Source organism: Amphiura filiformis, chromosome 20 (genome assembly GCF_039555335.1).
Source record: "Amphiura filiformis chromosome 20, Afil_fr2py, whole genome shotgun sequence".
In the NCBI taxonomy this organism is placed as follows: Eukaryota; Metazoa; Echinodermata; class Ophiuroidea; order Amphilepidida; family Amphiuridae; genus Amphiura; species Amphiura filiformis.
In genome coordinates, this window is record NC_092647.1 from 50,620,122 (window position 1) to 50,637,512 (window position 17,391).

General features: G+C 35.6%; 1 protein-coding gene across 3 annotated transcripts in view; it reads left to right on the plus strand.

The window, feature by feature from the left end:
• The window catches only part of LOC140141944 (uncharacterized), a 32,669-nt gene extending 21,331 nt beyond the window's left edge, over positions 1-11,338 (plus strand). For all 3 annotated transcript variants that reach the window (XM_072163831.1, XM_072163829.1, XM_072163830.1), the window contains 2 exons: positions 4,901-4,993; positions 8,981-11,338. In XM_072163831.1, the coding sequence (XP_072019932.1) occupies positions 4,901-4,993; positions 8,981-9,010 (123 nt within the window). In that variant the 3' untranslated portion in view covers positions 9,011-11,338. The remainder of the gene's footprint in view (positions 1-4,900; positions 4,994-8,980) is intronic.
• Positions 11,339-17,391: the final 6,053 nt, after the last annotated feature.

A 17,391-nucleotide genomic window follows, 5' to 3' on the forward strand; every position in this document is an offset into this window, starting at 1 on the left:
TATCCTAAACAAAGACAAGTATGTCTAAATTAAAACAAACAGCCACTACCTGTGCCCTTTAGCTATGATTATTAGTTGAAATTGGTTGAGAATTTAAGAGACGATGATATAGAACCTAAGGAAGAATCGAAATAAAATGTTGCAATTTTGTGTTATAATCAAGAAAACACGACGCTTAGTTTTAACGTGATAATTAATGGAAGCACGGTGTTAGTTCTCTAAAGTTCGAGCTAAAAGACGCAGCTATTGACTGCTGATTCCAATTATGACTTATCTCTCTTTCGTTAGGACATAGAGGGGGTGAACAAAACTGGTACCTTGAATTTTTGGCTTACTGTATATCTCATTGTACACGTACTCGTATCACGGGCTTGAACCCAGTTCGTGTATTCTGACATTCGAAAACGGATGGTGAGAATATTACGGATGGAAATGTTAGAAGTAGCCCAGCAAACACAAAACGTTTTCGACATCATTCGCAAAAGGTTATAAAATGTTGTCAGAAAACGTTTAAATGTTGGGTTATATAAAGGGTATATTGAGGGTATAAAACGTTTTCATAACATTGAAAAACATTTTTTGATAATCTACTGCCCAGCAAACACAAAATGTTTTACAGAAAACGTTTAAATGTCGGGTTATATAAAGGGTATAAAAACGTTTTAATAACATTCCAAAAACAATTTTGAAAACCTGATACAAAACATTGTAAACAGAATGTTATTTTTGGGTTGAAAAAATATTTTGCGAAAAATGTTTGCCCAAAATATTTGCAATAACGTTTTAAATACGTTTTTATGACCTTTATATAACCCGACATTTAAATGTTATTAAAACGTTTTGAAGAAAACATTTTAAGAACATTTCTGTGTTTGATGGGGGCAAATATTTTAACATAATGTTATTTAAGTGTTTACAAAATATTTGGCAAAAAATGTTTAGAAAAAAATAGTTTACAATAACATTTTTGAAAACATTTTAGAAATATTGTTGTAGTGTGTTTTCATACAAAACGTTTTAAAACGTTTTCATGACCTTTATATAACCCGACATTTTAATGTTATTAAAACGTTTTTACCTAAACCAAAAGCCAAAATATAACTTATTTAAAACGTTTTAAAAACGTTTTTGTGTTTGCTGGGAGGCTATAGACGAATCCAATTTCACGCATTCGTACACCTCAGTGTCAGCCATGGCTGGATCCCCGCTGTGTATATCTCACCTGAAATGTGAAATGATGCGTCCTTGGCGGGAACTGCATCCCATCACCCGTGTTACACGTAGACAAAAGAATGATGATCGTTTACAACACAATACAATATAACATCGATTTTTAAGCGGCTTTAATCCACCCAATTGGGCAATCACAACACCAGCTTGGTGCGCCGGGGACCCAGTAATGGCCGACCAAATCCTGACCATGCTCGTTGGATTCGTCTATATTGTGGAATAGAGGGAAAGGGTCCTTTGTGATGAGTGAAAGACGAACGGTGCAAGTGATAATGCATGTTGTTTCCTCGTATGTATTCCTTCTGTAATTCGTTACTTTACTTATTGTAACAGATGAAATAATTGGCTCCCTATATAACCACTTGCTAAACAATCCGTAAGGGTTTCCATTAGTTTTAATGTATTGTCCAGCACTAGAAGCAGGTTATACTCATCACCCGTGTATGCGTGCAATCTTGCCGCTCTTGTCATCTTACAGGTGCGAATGAAACTTACACGGACTCTTCAAATTTTCTTTAGAATCACGACCCATAACCTAGGGTGCAATGAAGAGGAACAGGGTAACGTCCAATGCAGGGCAATACATTAAAATAGTGTTCTATTTTCTACTGACGGTTCTTATATTTTCATTTTTTTTTAATTGTAACATTGTTTAGGATACACGCTCCATATACGAGTATAGTATATAAGATCAGGGGAACGTCTCAGAATTGTGTCGGGTTTTATTTTATTATTATTTTTTTTGGGGGGGGGGGGATGAGATATAGGTGTTTACTCCTATACGAACTATTCCAGTGGTCAAATTAGTTTATGCGTGTCTGTCTCATATGCAAATCCACCATCATAAACGGTGATTGCAAACTTTTTAGATTCACGTGCTCGTATTTTATAGCGCCACAATATCAAGATGCAATTAGATGGATTGACGCTCCCCGGGCTAGCTGCATAATAACGTCAGATAGCACATACTCCGTCTTTGATACGTAATAATATTCGAACTATATATAAATATATAATTTCGTTCACCTGGAGTTTGGTAGTGACGTCAAGGCTTTTTCGCGGTTTCGCCGTAAGCGTGCCAACAAACCGCTTCTGTACGCGTGATATATCGAAGAAAATGATTTCCTGGACGCTTATTCTGCACCGAGTTGGTCAAATCGCTATTTAATTGAAAAACGTTGAATCACTTGGAAATGAGTTCTTGGGCCTGTTTAGACTAGAGTTGCACGATTTCATTTTTCGACTTCGGCTAAGATTCTTTCATTCCTAATATGCACAAATCACAATGCACAAAAAACTTTATGCCCAAAATACACAAATCAATGTATGGTATGTTTAACAATGAATGACGCAGGCGATAAATTATACACATACTGATATTGAAACAGTAAAGACAGGTATGTCATAATTGGAACCAGCAGCCAAAAGCTGCATCTTTTAGCTCGAATATAAGACCTCATTCGTTGAAATTGTTTAAGAAATAAAGACGCGACGATCCAAGGAAGGTGCCCATTTAAAAGCGGCCGTTTCCTCCACTGCATGCGCAATTGATTTGTACACAAAGCGTTTGCGAACAAGAGAACTAGCGCCGTGCTTCATTATTGATTTATAGCACGTTAAAACTAGCGTCATGCTTTCATTGATTAGAACACACAAGTGCAACTTTTGATTTCATCTCTTCAGTAGGTTTTAGATCACCGTTTCTTTAATTCTCAACCAATTTCAACAAATAAGGTCTTGAATCAGAGCGAAAGAGTCTAGGTATTAGCTGGTTGTTTTAATTTTGACATATGTGTCTTCATTTAGGATATACTGGGGTGAAAACAACTGGTACCTTAATTTTTTTTTTTACAGTATTACCATGTCATCATGGTCATAGTGGAAAGTCGCGAACATCGCTAATATTCGCGACTATGACTATCGTCGACTTCGTCAATCTTATAATATGATTTTTGTTTCAAACCTGATTGTTTTTTGCATATTTGTAATATTTACACATGTCCCAACTTGCACATAAATGGAATTAATCGACATAAAGTCATAATGTGTTTTATTATGACATTATGTTATCCCATAGAACTGCAGGTTAAATGGCCAAAATAACCAGTGGGATTTCTTTCACTCCTTACTTGTTATTTCAGCTTAACATGGGTAGCAACCCTTCCCGGCAGTTATTACTAATATTATTTCAACATTTTAAATAACAAATTTAAAATATGACGGAAATCGTACATTAAGGCTTTAAGACCGTTGGGTAGGAGGATGGAATATGTCAACCGGACGGTGTGGGATGTTGCGCGCTGGGGTGCGTTTGTAAACACATGTAACGAAGACACGTATACGAAAATGTCATAATAACCCTGGGCATACTCCACCAACAAATTTGTACATTGTTATTTGTCACCAAAAATAATGGAATAATATTAATAGTAGCTCCTGGGAAGGTTTTATGTTTTTCTTGGCCAAATTTCCAACTGGTCCCGCTGACTTATGACCAGTGTAAACATTATACAAAAAATGCCAAAAATTTAAAAGATCGTTATAGTTTTAAGCATATTATTAACCAATAGAACTGATTAAAGGTAATTCTAGAATGCCTATGTCACACGACAGCTGGTGTGGCGCTAGGCAATTTTGCAAGTGGAAAGACTTATTAGAATTAACGGTGGCGCAAGCACTATAATTTTACAGTCCCTATATCGAGTAAAGTGCGCCGCAAACAGATTTACTTTTCCTCAATGCCTAGTGTACATTTAGTAAACGAATACGATAGCTAATATATAATTAATAAACCTCTACGTAAAACATGCTTATAAGCTCGGTCGTAACACTTGTTTACTATATATATTTTCACTTGTTGAATGCATTATATTTTTACTAACAGGTAGAGGTGTACAATTTGGTATACTATCTTGTACGATACACGATGGGTGGTTAAATAGGTTCCTCCATTGAGATGTCAAAATCAGTATCAACGTCACCATGACATCATAATATAGGATATACAGTATAGAATACACAGTCTAGTCCACAGTTACAGGAAGTTAATAGCGAACAATCATTTCGATACAGCCTGTACATGGGTAAGGTGGGTGGATATGGTTAAACGGGCTTAACAGATAGTACCACGATTAGCCCAAGACATTTGGTGGCTTATTTAATCATTTCCTTGCACAGGGGATGGATTGTTTTTTGCATAATAATTCCCAGAAAAATTAAGACTTCACATTTTAGTGACGTATTTCTACTACACTAATGACATCTGACTGTCAATAGTATCTAATAACGCATCACGCTCTCTACGACAGTTCTTGTAGTTGCCTTATAGTGTAGTGGTGTAACGTCAGAAAAATAATGAGTCTATATAGCGTCTTTATTGTTCTTGGACTTGCACAAAAACAAGAACTAATTACACAGTTAAATTTAACTTTCGAAATGAACTTGTTCAAAGGTAATGATACTTCTCGGTTCAATAAATTCCCGTGCTGTGCACTAAAACACTCAAATAAGCCACCAAATATCTTGCAATAATCATGATAATTCAATGAGCTCATTTCAGTCAACACAATTAACCTACTATCCGTCGGCCCAACTAATTTAAAAATATCATAACTGTTTATAATAAACCATTTAAAACCATTTCTAATCTGTCTAATATCAATGATTTCAGCTGCATAATTCACTAGCATCAGACGAAGATTGGAAATTACCCGACTTTGAAAGTAGCCTTCATCTAGACAATATCAGAGACCAATTTTATATGGTTAGTACATGTATTGTATTAATTGTTCATTTACTATGCTCATTGGTTCTCCTTGCTGTGGGAAGATGTTTACAGTAGCGTAGCGTGGGTCATCATAGGGGGGGGGGGTGCTCCCGTGCCCCTATGTCGCTTAGCCACTGGATGTTTAGATACAGGCTATTGTACTCGAAGGGCAATATGGCTAAATTGGACACTCCCGTTGCACCATGCGTACAAACTAAGTACACCTCATTAAGTCGCTGGCTTCTTGCATATGACGCATTATAATTGCTTGGTGCAGGCAGGTAAATACGCCGTAGAAGTGACGTAGTTAATCGGATTAACTACCATAGCAATGGATGAATACAATTTTGTCTATACCGCCCTGCACTACAACGTTCACGCGGTACCGATGCATTGAACCATATATGTCACAGAAAGGCTGATCACTCGCACCTGTAAGATAAGTATCTTTGAAAAGAGCGGTATTGTATTCAATCTATGTTTGCTGACATACACGAGTGATTAGTGCAATCTGCTTGTAGTGCAGGGCGGTCTATTCAAAAATTGTATTCATCCATTGCTATGGTATTTAATCCGATTATGACGTCACTTCTACGGCGTATAGTCATTTGAAATTTATTCAACTGAGTGGACAACAACGCATTCCTATACCTCTATAGTTCAAAAATAACATAAACTAGTTAGGGGTTAACTTTTTAGCGTTTCAAACTAATGTAGTTCTTTATAAGGCATATCGTTTTAGTTTTGATTTCACCATTTTCAAGTGTTCAAATCATTACTTTATTTTGAATATAACTAGTAGAAATAATCGATATGTTTTTATTGTAGCATGCATAATCGTCAATCCATGGTTATATTAACCCTTCGAGTCAGAGGTGAAAAATGGTGCAATCAAAAGCTAAATTCTGAAAATGATATATAGCCCTGTATGATGTGATTTAGAAAGTTGGAAAAAAAATCTTTCATTATGTTACCAAAAAAATCTGAAAACAAATTTTTAAACATCTGAACATAGTTTCTAAAAATGTTCAGCCCAAATCAAAAACATTTGGCCCCAAAACGGATGATTTTACCTGAATTTAGCAAATCAAAAAAAAAAAATCTCCAAAACCCAAATTCTGAGTCGGTCGGGTAACATGTTTTTTGTGGGTTTTTTTTTTCGTTGCCTTAGCGAACTTTATTACTTTGAAAAGCTAAAAAGCCAAAAAGCTCAAAATCAAAAATCTTACAGCGGCAAGTTACAATCGTAGATTATGTATCCACTCTTGTATCTAGGGTATCTATTATCACACTTGTATAAGGCGCATAATAGGTAGAGTATTTGCTTTCCTGGAACAAAATGCACGCAAACGAGTTGAAATGGTTGAATTATGATGTTAAAAGTCCGTAACCCGATCGACACCATATCACCGATTTTTCTCATTGTTAATGAGTTTTAGGCATCATATAATAGACCATATTTTCTCATTACCATAGTGATATTTGACGCTCCAAGTCGATGTATTTCCGAAAAAATCGTAATAAAATATTAAGGGTTTGTGGATACCACAAAAATGAAATGTTCGCGGCCTTTTGAATTATGGGTAGGCAGTTATGAATGAAATCGCAATAAATTTAAGTCTCCTCAGCAGCTTACCATACAAACATTGTTTGTGTGGAACCAAACTAGCTGTTGCGGAGACTACGGCTCCAAGATGACATACGTTTTGAATTTCCATAATAGTCACAGTTGGATCGATAGCGCAGTTGGTTTAATTCCCAAAAGACTTATATTTTTAGGTCTTTTATGAAAATTCATGTATATCTTCTAAACGAAAGATCAAAATCAGCTATTTAGAGTTAATTTGTCAAGACCAAGTGAAAAACTTCTGGCTTTCTTAAGGTTACACGAAGAAACGTATAAAAAACGTATAAAAGACGTATAAAGTTGTTCTCTAAAACCGCGTTTTCTCAGCAATCAAATATCGCAGTGAGTCAAATGTTGGTGCATGGATGTATCTTAACATTATTTTTGTGTGTTTATACAAATTTTTAGAATCCGTTTGAAAATCCTTCGTTTAAATCATTTTTACTTACCATGTTCACAAGATCAAAAACACGTTCCATGCAGTTTTTTTCAAATATTCGCTCCGTATAAAACCACGCCGAGTGACTGTTTTCTCCTTTTTTGTATTGTACTACAAATCGACCAAAGAAATAATGTTGCCATGGGGAAGAACCAAATACAGTACCGATTAAATTTTATTAGCCCGTTTTGGGGAACAATTTTCGAGAATCTTGTACCACAAAACACTGTTATGTTACATTATCGATATCTGGATTGTGGAACGTTAATTTTGATTTCTAACTGCCTACATTATTTCTCAAAAGTATGTCGATTCCTTTACCATTTGAATTTCATTCCAAATTTAAGCTACTTTTGCAAAAATCGAGGTTTTTCGCCATCGATACCTCCGACATTTACAGCGGTGATGAGATTGTTTACCATAAGAGCCTGGTATGCACTATTCCATAATAGTCAGTTTGAGATCAATCGATTTCACAGGTCACTCAGTAGCTCAATCGGTTAGCGCGCGGCCGGACTCACGTTCGACTATATAATACTATAGTTTTGAGCTGGAAAACTTTGGTACGTGTTTGAGTCCCTATGTGGTCCATTCCATCTATTTTATTTTATTTTTCTCTCACTTTTTTCTTTTTTCTTGTTCGTTTCTTTCTTTCTGACTGCAGCGATTGATTGTTTTTGCCCGTTTTTTTTTTTTATATAATTCAGGAATTTTTAGGCTATACTAATCTAATTGGCGCAGCCTATGAATATATTTTTACAAATTAGATTAACAAAATATTGGTTGTTGGTTTTGTTACTGTTGTTGTAGTTATTGTTGTAGGCCTATATATTGCATAATCAGGGTATAAATAGGCATACTAGGCCTATTATAGCCTATAGAAGCATTGATTTATTTCACGACAGATATCACCCAGGATAATTTCAAAAATTGAAAATTTAGAAAATCCAAAGTAAAATTGCCGAAAACGGCTGCCCACAATCCCCCCCCCCCCATCAGCCCATATGGTCCTATCATGGTCGCCCCTTCCCCCCGCCCTTCCCTATCCCTGCAACATATAGGATGACTCACGAGCCGCGGTTTGTCCGTGGCCCAAGTTCAGATTGATACACTATTGTACGCGTGAGTTCATTCTTTTCTGCATGGCTGTTTCCATTATTAACTTACGCCCCTCTGGAATCAAGCCTTGAAAATCAGTTGTATTTAACCTTAAAGCATTGATGATGTTATTGATCCTTCTGTTTGGAGCGGGAACCTTGACCGGATGTTTTGATTTTCCCGGAAGTAGTATTCCTGTCTCCAGCGGTGGTCTTGAGCAGAGGATAAAAGATGTGACTGAGAAAGAACGAGCCCTCGTCTCGGCCACCGCTGGAGACAGGAATACTACTTCCGGGAAAATTAAAACATCCGGTCAAGGTTCCCGCTCCAAGCAGATGGATCAATAACATCATCAATGCTTTGAGAAAGCCAGAAGGTTTCCGGCGAAACTGTCAGCAGAAAAACGTAAGTTGTTCACTTGGTCTTGACAAATTAACTCTAAATAGCTGATTAATTAACATACCTGATGAACCTCTTCAGTCACGAAAGATCAAAATGTTCATAAGATGGACGGAATTTCCTCCCAGCTACATACACTTTAAATACATATCATTATATTTATAAAGTATACTTCGAGGACTATTAAATATCAAAAATAACATTTGTTAATAATTTGCCATAACATGTGTATTATATCGCGAATTTTAAAAACTCTTAATTACTTGGTATTTTACTTGGTCATTCATCGTACTCAGAATACAGTTTGGAGTGTCGAATGTGCAGGTCACACAAAAAATACTGTGCAAACATAGCTTTCCAAGCCCTTAAACCCATTTCAACATTATTTATCTTTTTTTTTTATTTGTTTTCATTCTTACAGGTTATGGAAGATAGCAGGAAGAGAAAGTGAAACGGATAAATGACAACGTCGTGATTGAATCGTTTTTCTGTTCTCACCGCCTACGTTCTCCATAGATATGGCAACGGAGTGATCTACGCGTTTTTGTTTTCACCGCCTACGTTCTTCATTGATACGTGTGCAGCACGCGACAGTACTTACTGTCTTTTCAACTTCGAATTGAATACTAGTATCAATAAGTATTTTGTGAATATAAATCATTTTATTTTGAGGATGATTCTTATATTCATTTTAATTCTGTGATGAATTATGCGACGTCCAGAACAATAAAAGTGGTAGCTCTTCTATGGTTAAACTGAAATGCGTCTTCCCTTGGTAAAACTAAACGCGTTTAGTTCTATTCTATTGTTCCTGTAAGCAAACACTTTAATTGAAATGTTTGGGTTCCACCTTGTGATCTCCTTCGTATTTGTGTCTGTAGCTTCTATCGTCTGGGTCATACTACATAGATATGCTAAAAGTATCAGAGATAGATCCTAAATAAAGGGAAATTTTGGGGAAATCCTAAAAATAGGGTCTCGGGGCAGGTGCTAAAAGTGTGACACTATAGACTAGGTTGAAATCTATAGTAAGTCCTTATTGTCACAGAATTGCGTATGAATTTTGAAAAAAGGCAGTCTATCCTTCAGTGCACAAAACTGCTCTATGAAATAAAAAAATATGTGGTCTTTTGAGGAAAACCAGACAAACCTACAGCGTCGTTGGGGCTTCACATTGGCCATTTTCTCTCGTCTTTTCCATATTCCAAATTATTTTAATATGAGGAAAGATTATGCGGACATAAAAAGTATGGTAATTAAACATTCCACAATGGACCTGTCACAAATCGTTTTCTTTTGGTTTTGTATCATGAAGAAGATATGAATATATTAACATACAACTGTGTTTTTAACCTCGAAATGTAAATGAGAGCATTCGGAGATCGAAAAAAGGATGATATATGGAGCTTTTCCCGAGTGAAATGGTTCGCCGTACTCACTACAAATAAGAATATTGTGTGTTATTTTACAGATAATGATTAGTTTTCAATAATGTTTTGTGTTTAAGTTATTGATAGTTCGTTATCAATCGAAAGATAGAGTGAACAATTTTGATTTTAGTTTCGCAAATTTAGACAAGACTTATTTAGGAACTTGCAAGTTAAGTACTTTAATGAATATCTGCTGATTTAGTATAGTGACATAATTTTATGACGATTTGTTTGCAAATGAAGTAAGTTAACTTCAATAACCTCTGAATGAAATGCTATAAGGTTAAGATGTAATTGGTTCCAGTCTGTCTCATCTTATCATGATGAATTTAACAGTGGCAGATTCGAATCGCGTGCGTTGTAACAAAACAAATTATACAATTTAGAAAATAGTATTTGGCAAACATGTCATTTATTGATTGAATTGAATTATACTCAGTCCGTTAAGGTAATAAAGCTTCCACAACTTATAAGTCCCCCAAAATAATTTGTCAAATAAGTCCAAAAACATTTTACAAAATCATGTATAGCCCTATTTGTTTTACACATATAGCGTCACACACAATGATTAATTGTATAAGAAAATGGCCGTTTTAAAAACTCCATAGCAGTGAGGTTTACTTTAACAAACACATGAATAGGACTAGCCTGAAGTATTTAGGGGGAAATTTATAAGTGGTGGACCCTATATCTTGAGTTTCAATAAAATCGTTGGTCTGCAAGAGAAGACACGGTTAATAATTTTGCGTAAAGTAGTCCTAAGAAAGCTTTCGTGTCTTTGTGTAACAAACGTTTCTGGATTAAGTTAAATTATGAACCATCTGGTCGGTGCTCTTATGCGGAATAATTTAAAAGTTTGAGGTGGTATTTTCATGTTTTTCTGTTAGCCAATAATTTACAGATTCCACTTCATAACATTGTTGTCATGGTCTCTTTTATTTTTTTTTTTTTTTTTTATATACATTTGTTTTATTGTTACACACGCATGGGTGATTTGTCTGTAAGCTGCCTAAGCGCACTGATTAAATTCTACAAAATTCAACACGCCGTTACTCTCAGCTATAGACGAATCCAACTAGCCAAGTGATGGTCAGAATTCAGTCTGCCATTACTGGGTCCCGTCTGCACCAAACTGGTGTTGTGACTGCCCAATTGGATTTAAATCCGCTTAAAATCGATGTTGAATTGTATTGTGTTGTAAACTTTCATCATTATTTGTGACGTGTCATGTCAAAAGGAGACACTTTTGGGCAGGTCATCAATTTTGAGGTTTTTACATAACCTTAAGGGATCTAAAATAAGCGTTTATTGCGTTTCGACAGTATTTTTTGTAGGACATGAGAGCACCTCAGGCCTCGCAAATTGCATTCTGAATACGAAGCATGTCTTTCTGATATCAATAATTTTCATTTTTTGAAAATCACAATATAATACAAATTTTATGGCAAATTATAAAAATTTGATATTTTTCAAATTTTTGATATATAACAGTCCTCGAAGTAAATTATATAAATCTAATGATATATTCTTAAAGTGTATGTAGCAGGGAGGAAAAGCCGACGGTCAATTGAAAATTTTGACCTTTCATATTGAAGATATGGATTTTTTTCCCAAAAAGACCTAATTTTTTTGGTGTTTTGGAAAAAAAATCCATATCTTCAATACGAAAGGTCAACATTTTCAATTGATCGTCGGCTTTTCATCCCACCTACATACACGTTAAGTATAAATCATCAGATTGATAAAGTTTACTTCAAGTACTGTTAAATATAAAAAATATCAATTTTAATGATTTGCCATAAAATGTGTATTAAATTGCGAATTTCAAAAATCAAAATTATTTGATATCAGAATGACATTCTTCGTATTCAGAATGCAATTCGATATGTCTGATGTGTTCTGATGTCCCAAAATAAATACTGTCCAAACGTTCATACCCCAGCCCTTAATTATGGAGATATTTTGCTCCATAACGCCGTTTTCCCCAATGAAATCGGATATTCCTAAGCGAAGATATAGAGTTTGTAAGTTATGGAATTATAAAATTGGAAATTGAGATATTGGCCTTTACAAATATTATTGACAATGTTGAGAGTAGGAATTATGTTGAAAAATGTCTCAAAAAATACAAGATGTCAGTTATATTCTGGTCTGAAACTATCAGACAATATTTTAAACATTAATAACATCCTAAATTCGCAACAAACCCAAATTCTGAAAAAAAAATCGCCCCGGGCAGATTTTTGGCTATTTCACTATTTACGAACCCGCCCAAAAGTGCCTCCTTTTGACATGACACGTCACATTTTGTCTACGTTTAAGGGTTGGGGTATGAATGTTTGGACAGTATTTATTGTGAGACATTAGAGCACATCAGAAATATCGAATTGCATTCTGAAGAATGTTCTTCTGATATCAAATAATTTGGATTTTTTGAAATTCGCAATATAATACACATTTTATGGCAAATGATTAAAAATTGAAATTTTTGATATTTTACAGTACTCGAAACAAACTTTATAAATCTGATCATTTATACTTAAAGTGTATGTAGGTGGGATGAAAAGCCGACGATCAATTGAACATTTTGACATTTCGTATTGAAGATATGGATAAAAAAAAAAAAAATGAGGTCTTTTTGGGGAAAAAAATCCATATCTTCAATATGAAAGGTAAACATTTTCAATTGATCGTTGACTTTTTTCTCTTAGCTACATACACTTTAAGTATATATCATTAGATTTATATAATTTACTTCGAGGACTGTTATATATCAAAAATGTGAAAAATATCAAATTTTAATAAAATTTGTATTATTTCGTGAATTTCAAAAAATTTAAATTATTTGATATCAGAAAGACATTCGTCGTATTCAGAATGCAATTCGATATGTCTGATGTGCTCTCATGTCCCACAAAAATTCTGTCGAAACGCTCAAAATGCTCATTACAGATCCCTTAACACGGGTGATGGAATGCAGTTTAATATCCCTTCCAATGCCACATCATTTCACAATTTAGGTGGGATATACCCAAGGGGGACCCAGTTATTGCTGCCATTGAGGTGTAGAAATACGTGAATCTGGATTCGTCTATAGTGACATTGCATTCAAAATAGTGTGATACGTCATGAGTTTTTTACCGCCTCCGTGTATTTGCAGTTGCCTATTGATTTGACATAACGGCGCATATGACTTAACTACTCCTAGAAATTACAGATAGCGATTCTTTTGTAGCATACGCATAGCAAACATAAATATTTATTCAATTATCCTCTTTAGCAATTATTATCCTATGTTATTTGAGGGCTCTACAGCGGGCCTGTAAAAATCAGGAACTTTTTAAATTCATTTTTCTCAAAAATACGTTGATCATGATACGTCACTATGCTAAATTAGCCACGATTTAATATTCCTTTCAATCACCGATTGTAAACATTAAATACGTACTATAGAGGGTATGTGTTCTAAGGTAAGATCTTGTACTATTTTAATTTGATCAAGTTTTATCTTTATCTTTATAAAGTTCATGTCGTGTAATGTGTCTTAGACAACTTGAAAAATAAAAAATAAAGTGTAAATAATAAGACATTTTTGCAGTTGGTACAGAGTATTTTTTCACTAGTTACAATTGTCATTAGTTTGTTTACAAAGCTGAATCTATCTATAAAATATTTGAATAACCAAAACAGTAAAATCAGGATTGTAGCTAATCCTGCACATCAAAAATATTGTTACACTGAGGAATATACCCATATGGAACCACGTCGGTTTTGGTCATTATAGAGCTATCGAGTGTCCGGTTAGGTACCGATGACTCTTTGTCATACCCGGGATGTAATCCCGGGATGTAATACATTGTATCAAGCATAACAGTGCCTCATTTCAAATATTGAGTTTTAGTTTTGGTTTTGGTCACGTGGTTTCCTATTGTCCTGCCTAACCACTTGAATCACAAGATATCGAACTCATTGTTTCTACCTTTTGTTTAAAACTAAACATTTGTGACAGGTAGTTTCGGTTTTGGTTTCAGTTTCTTATAAGTGGTGTGACGAATAAAATTACAGGATTTTCGAGTTACCTGATCTAAGTATACAAAAGAAATGTTTAAATTTCGCAGTGCAATATTCACGAGCAGAGAAGTCGAACAAAGCAGTCTACATTTGAAAGCATTGATTTAGTTTGAAAGCATTGACTTGAGACTACGAATTAGCCTAAGCTGATTTCACTGTGAAAATATATAGACCATCGAAATATTTCCACAGACAATACAACAGGCACTTGACAGATTATGACTTCAGTGATATAAACACTATTATACACAACTCTATTTATGTGCATGTCGCATGACGGAAGATCAATATCATAGAAAGCTGGTTTAAACTAACTTTTATTCAATTTATTTATTGGAGAATAGAGAGAGAGAGATAGAAGAGATCGCCAGGGAAAGAGGGTATGTGTGTGTGTGTGAGGGGGAGGGGGTAAGGGTAAGGGAGAAAGAGAAACAGAGGGGAGAGGCATTGGAAGTGGGAAGGGAAGGAGGGGAAGAGGGGGCTCAAGAGTGGAGTGGAATAATAGGGAAGAGTCGATATCGAGTGTGGGGAGGGGGAGGGAGGAGGTTATATATAGGTGGCGGAGGGAACATAGGTAAGAGGTATGGGTTGTGCTTTCCGGGAATAATCAAATCATCTACATCATCATGCATCGTTTATATTTCAGACAAATAAACAAAACACCCCCCCCCCCACCCCTCAATATATGCACATGATTTCTACATGTAGGCCTAGGCCTCGTATATATCCATCCTTTGTGTCCCAACGATGTCTATGCATAACTTATCAAACGAATCTCGGAACTCGGGTGTAATTTTATGGTGTCATGGAAGTGTGCCACCTACGGCAGAGAGCATCAAAAGTCGCCCGCGTTGATAGATATCGATAATGAAAATGTTAGCACAACAGGCTATTATATACGTATGGTTATAGGCCATTATACTTTTGATTATATATACCCTCTTGTGTCCTCCCAGCACAATAGTGTTATGATTGCATACCAGTTCATCTCCACATTTTAATCCCTTGATTTTTGGTTTCTGAACAATAGAGAAACCAAAACTATATATTTGAAATGAGGGAATGTACACTTGCATAGTTTTATCGTTTTTCGTTTAATCAGAAAACGAAAGCACAGTGCACAAATTAATGTAAAGGTACAATAGATATCCATATGGACACCGATTCGCTATAGGACCAAATAAGACGCTGTGCTTAAATTGCAACTAAACATTATGGCAACAAAAGTAGTCGCTTGTATTTCACCGACCAATCCTTGAATTGGAAATCCGACCTACTGACCAACTTCTTGGAGACAGACTGTCTAGACTCTCATTCATCTGGGTATGTTAAAATTAAGATTTAATTTATATCTGGTCAACCAGACATACATATTTTTGACGGACGAACCGACGTTGCGACTGAAACCTTCAGTGTCCATGTCCGGTTTTCAAGGTCATTTACATCACAACCCAGCTGAAGACTGAAGATTTCAGTCGCAACGTCGGTTCGTTCGTCAAAAATAGGTATGTCTGGCTGACCCGATTTAATTTTTTTTAAATTGTATCTTTATTTTATGGGGAAGCAAACAAATGGGCAGGTAGGTAGATAGGGAATTTTTAACACGCCTTAATGCTATAAATATTATTTCATGTGATATAGGTCTTAGATGTCGGTTTTTTTTCTTTTTTTCTCTTTTACTTTTAAAGGGCACATCTATTGCAAAAACAAGTTTAACCCCATTCAAAGAAAATAATTATTACATTGTAAGTTGACACTAGTTGTAATTTATTTATTCGTATTTCTCCTGAAAAAAGACAAATTGTGTTGGTAAAATGCTGGCTCGTACGGCCCATTTCAGCGTTTGAAGTAAAATATTGATTTTCATATGCAAAAGGGGGATGACGTCGTCATATAAACGTTTAAAGAACATTGCTATGTATATGCATAGGCCCTGTACTGTCACGGGATAGGGAAAAGGATGGTAACAATGGGGATGGTAGCGGATAAAAAGACCAAATGGTATAGACGAATCCATCGAGCCAAGTGATATGGTCAGAATTCAGTTAGCCATTACTGGGACCCGTCTGCACCAAACTGGTGTTGTTACTGCACAATTGGGTGGATTAAATCCGCTTAAAAATCGATGTTGAATTGTATTGTGTAGTACACTTTCTTTGTGTAACACGGGTGATGGACCACATCATTTCACATTTTAGGTGGGATAGACCTAAGGGGGTCCCAGCTATGGCTGCCATTGAGGTGTAGGAATGCGTGAAAATGGATTCGTCTATAGGACCGCCACTTCGACCAGAACCGCAGTCAGTGCGCAGTCAATCGACAAACCTACCTATAGCTGGGTAGCAACTAAATCCTGCTATTGCCATGACCCTGCAAAAATACACACTCCACTACAAAAACTTTTGTGTCTACGCAGTCATTTACAGCTCGCCATCTGCTATCTTCTCATGCTGACAATATGCGAATATAACATTTCAGTGATTAAACAATGGCGCCCAATTTGAACTTGTGCCGACTAAGTCAAGGTGTTTTTTTCCAAAGGGTCACACACACTAAAAATGGCACTGAAAAACGCGGCACAAACCACATTTAGACCACGAAATGAGTCGACTTCAAGTGAAGCAAGAATTAATTTTGAAACGTCGCAAGCTGAACGCGAAAGTTTAGTCACAAACTGAGGAGCTACTCAATTCTTAACTTTAATTTGAAATTAATGTGAGTTTAAAAGGGAGATTTTTTTTCTGATGGAAACCGGACCCGGAAACAACGCAATACGTTTCGTGTTGGCCATTCTCTCACAAGGTTCATAGCATGGCGTCAATGTAGTTTCAAGGACAAATATGTCTCGTTCGAAGAAACTCACTCGCTTGCAATATGCCCTTTAAGAGTCATTTTTAAAGTGCATTTTACTTCTAAAACAACACTGATTGGTATTAGGTTCAGTATATATCACCTCAAACTTCAATAAATTTGATAATTATATCAAAAAAATGTTCAGAAATTCAGTAATCCCCCCTCCACAAACTCAAATTTTGTCTCCTTAAATCCATTTTAGCCTAAATCACTACATTATGAGCACCAGAATGTAACGTCACATTTTCTATCAAAATTTATTTCATACTATCTCCAGATACACCTCGATAAATATTGAACCCGTGCGGTTTATGCAGACCCATTTCAGATTAATTTTGGCACTTCGTGAAGAAATATTCCATAAATAATGTCAAGTCTGTTACTCTTTGTATTGTATTTTGTTTTTCCCACATGTTCACATGTATTTGTATCCTCTGCGATCCATACAACTAAACTACCAGCATTTAATCATTCGAAT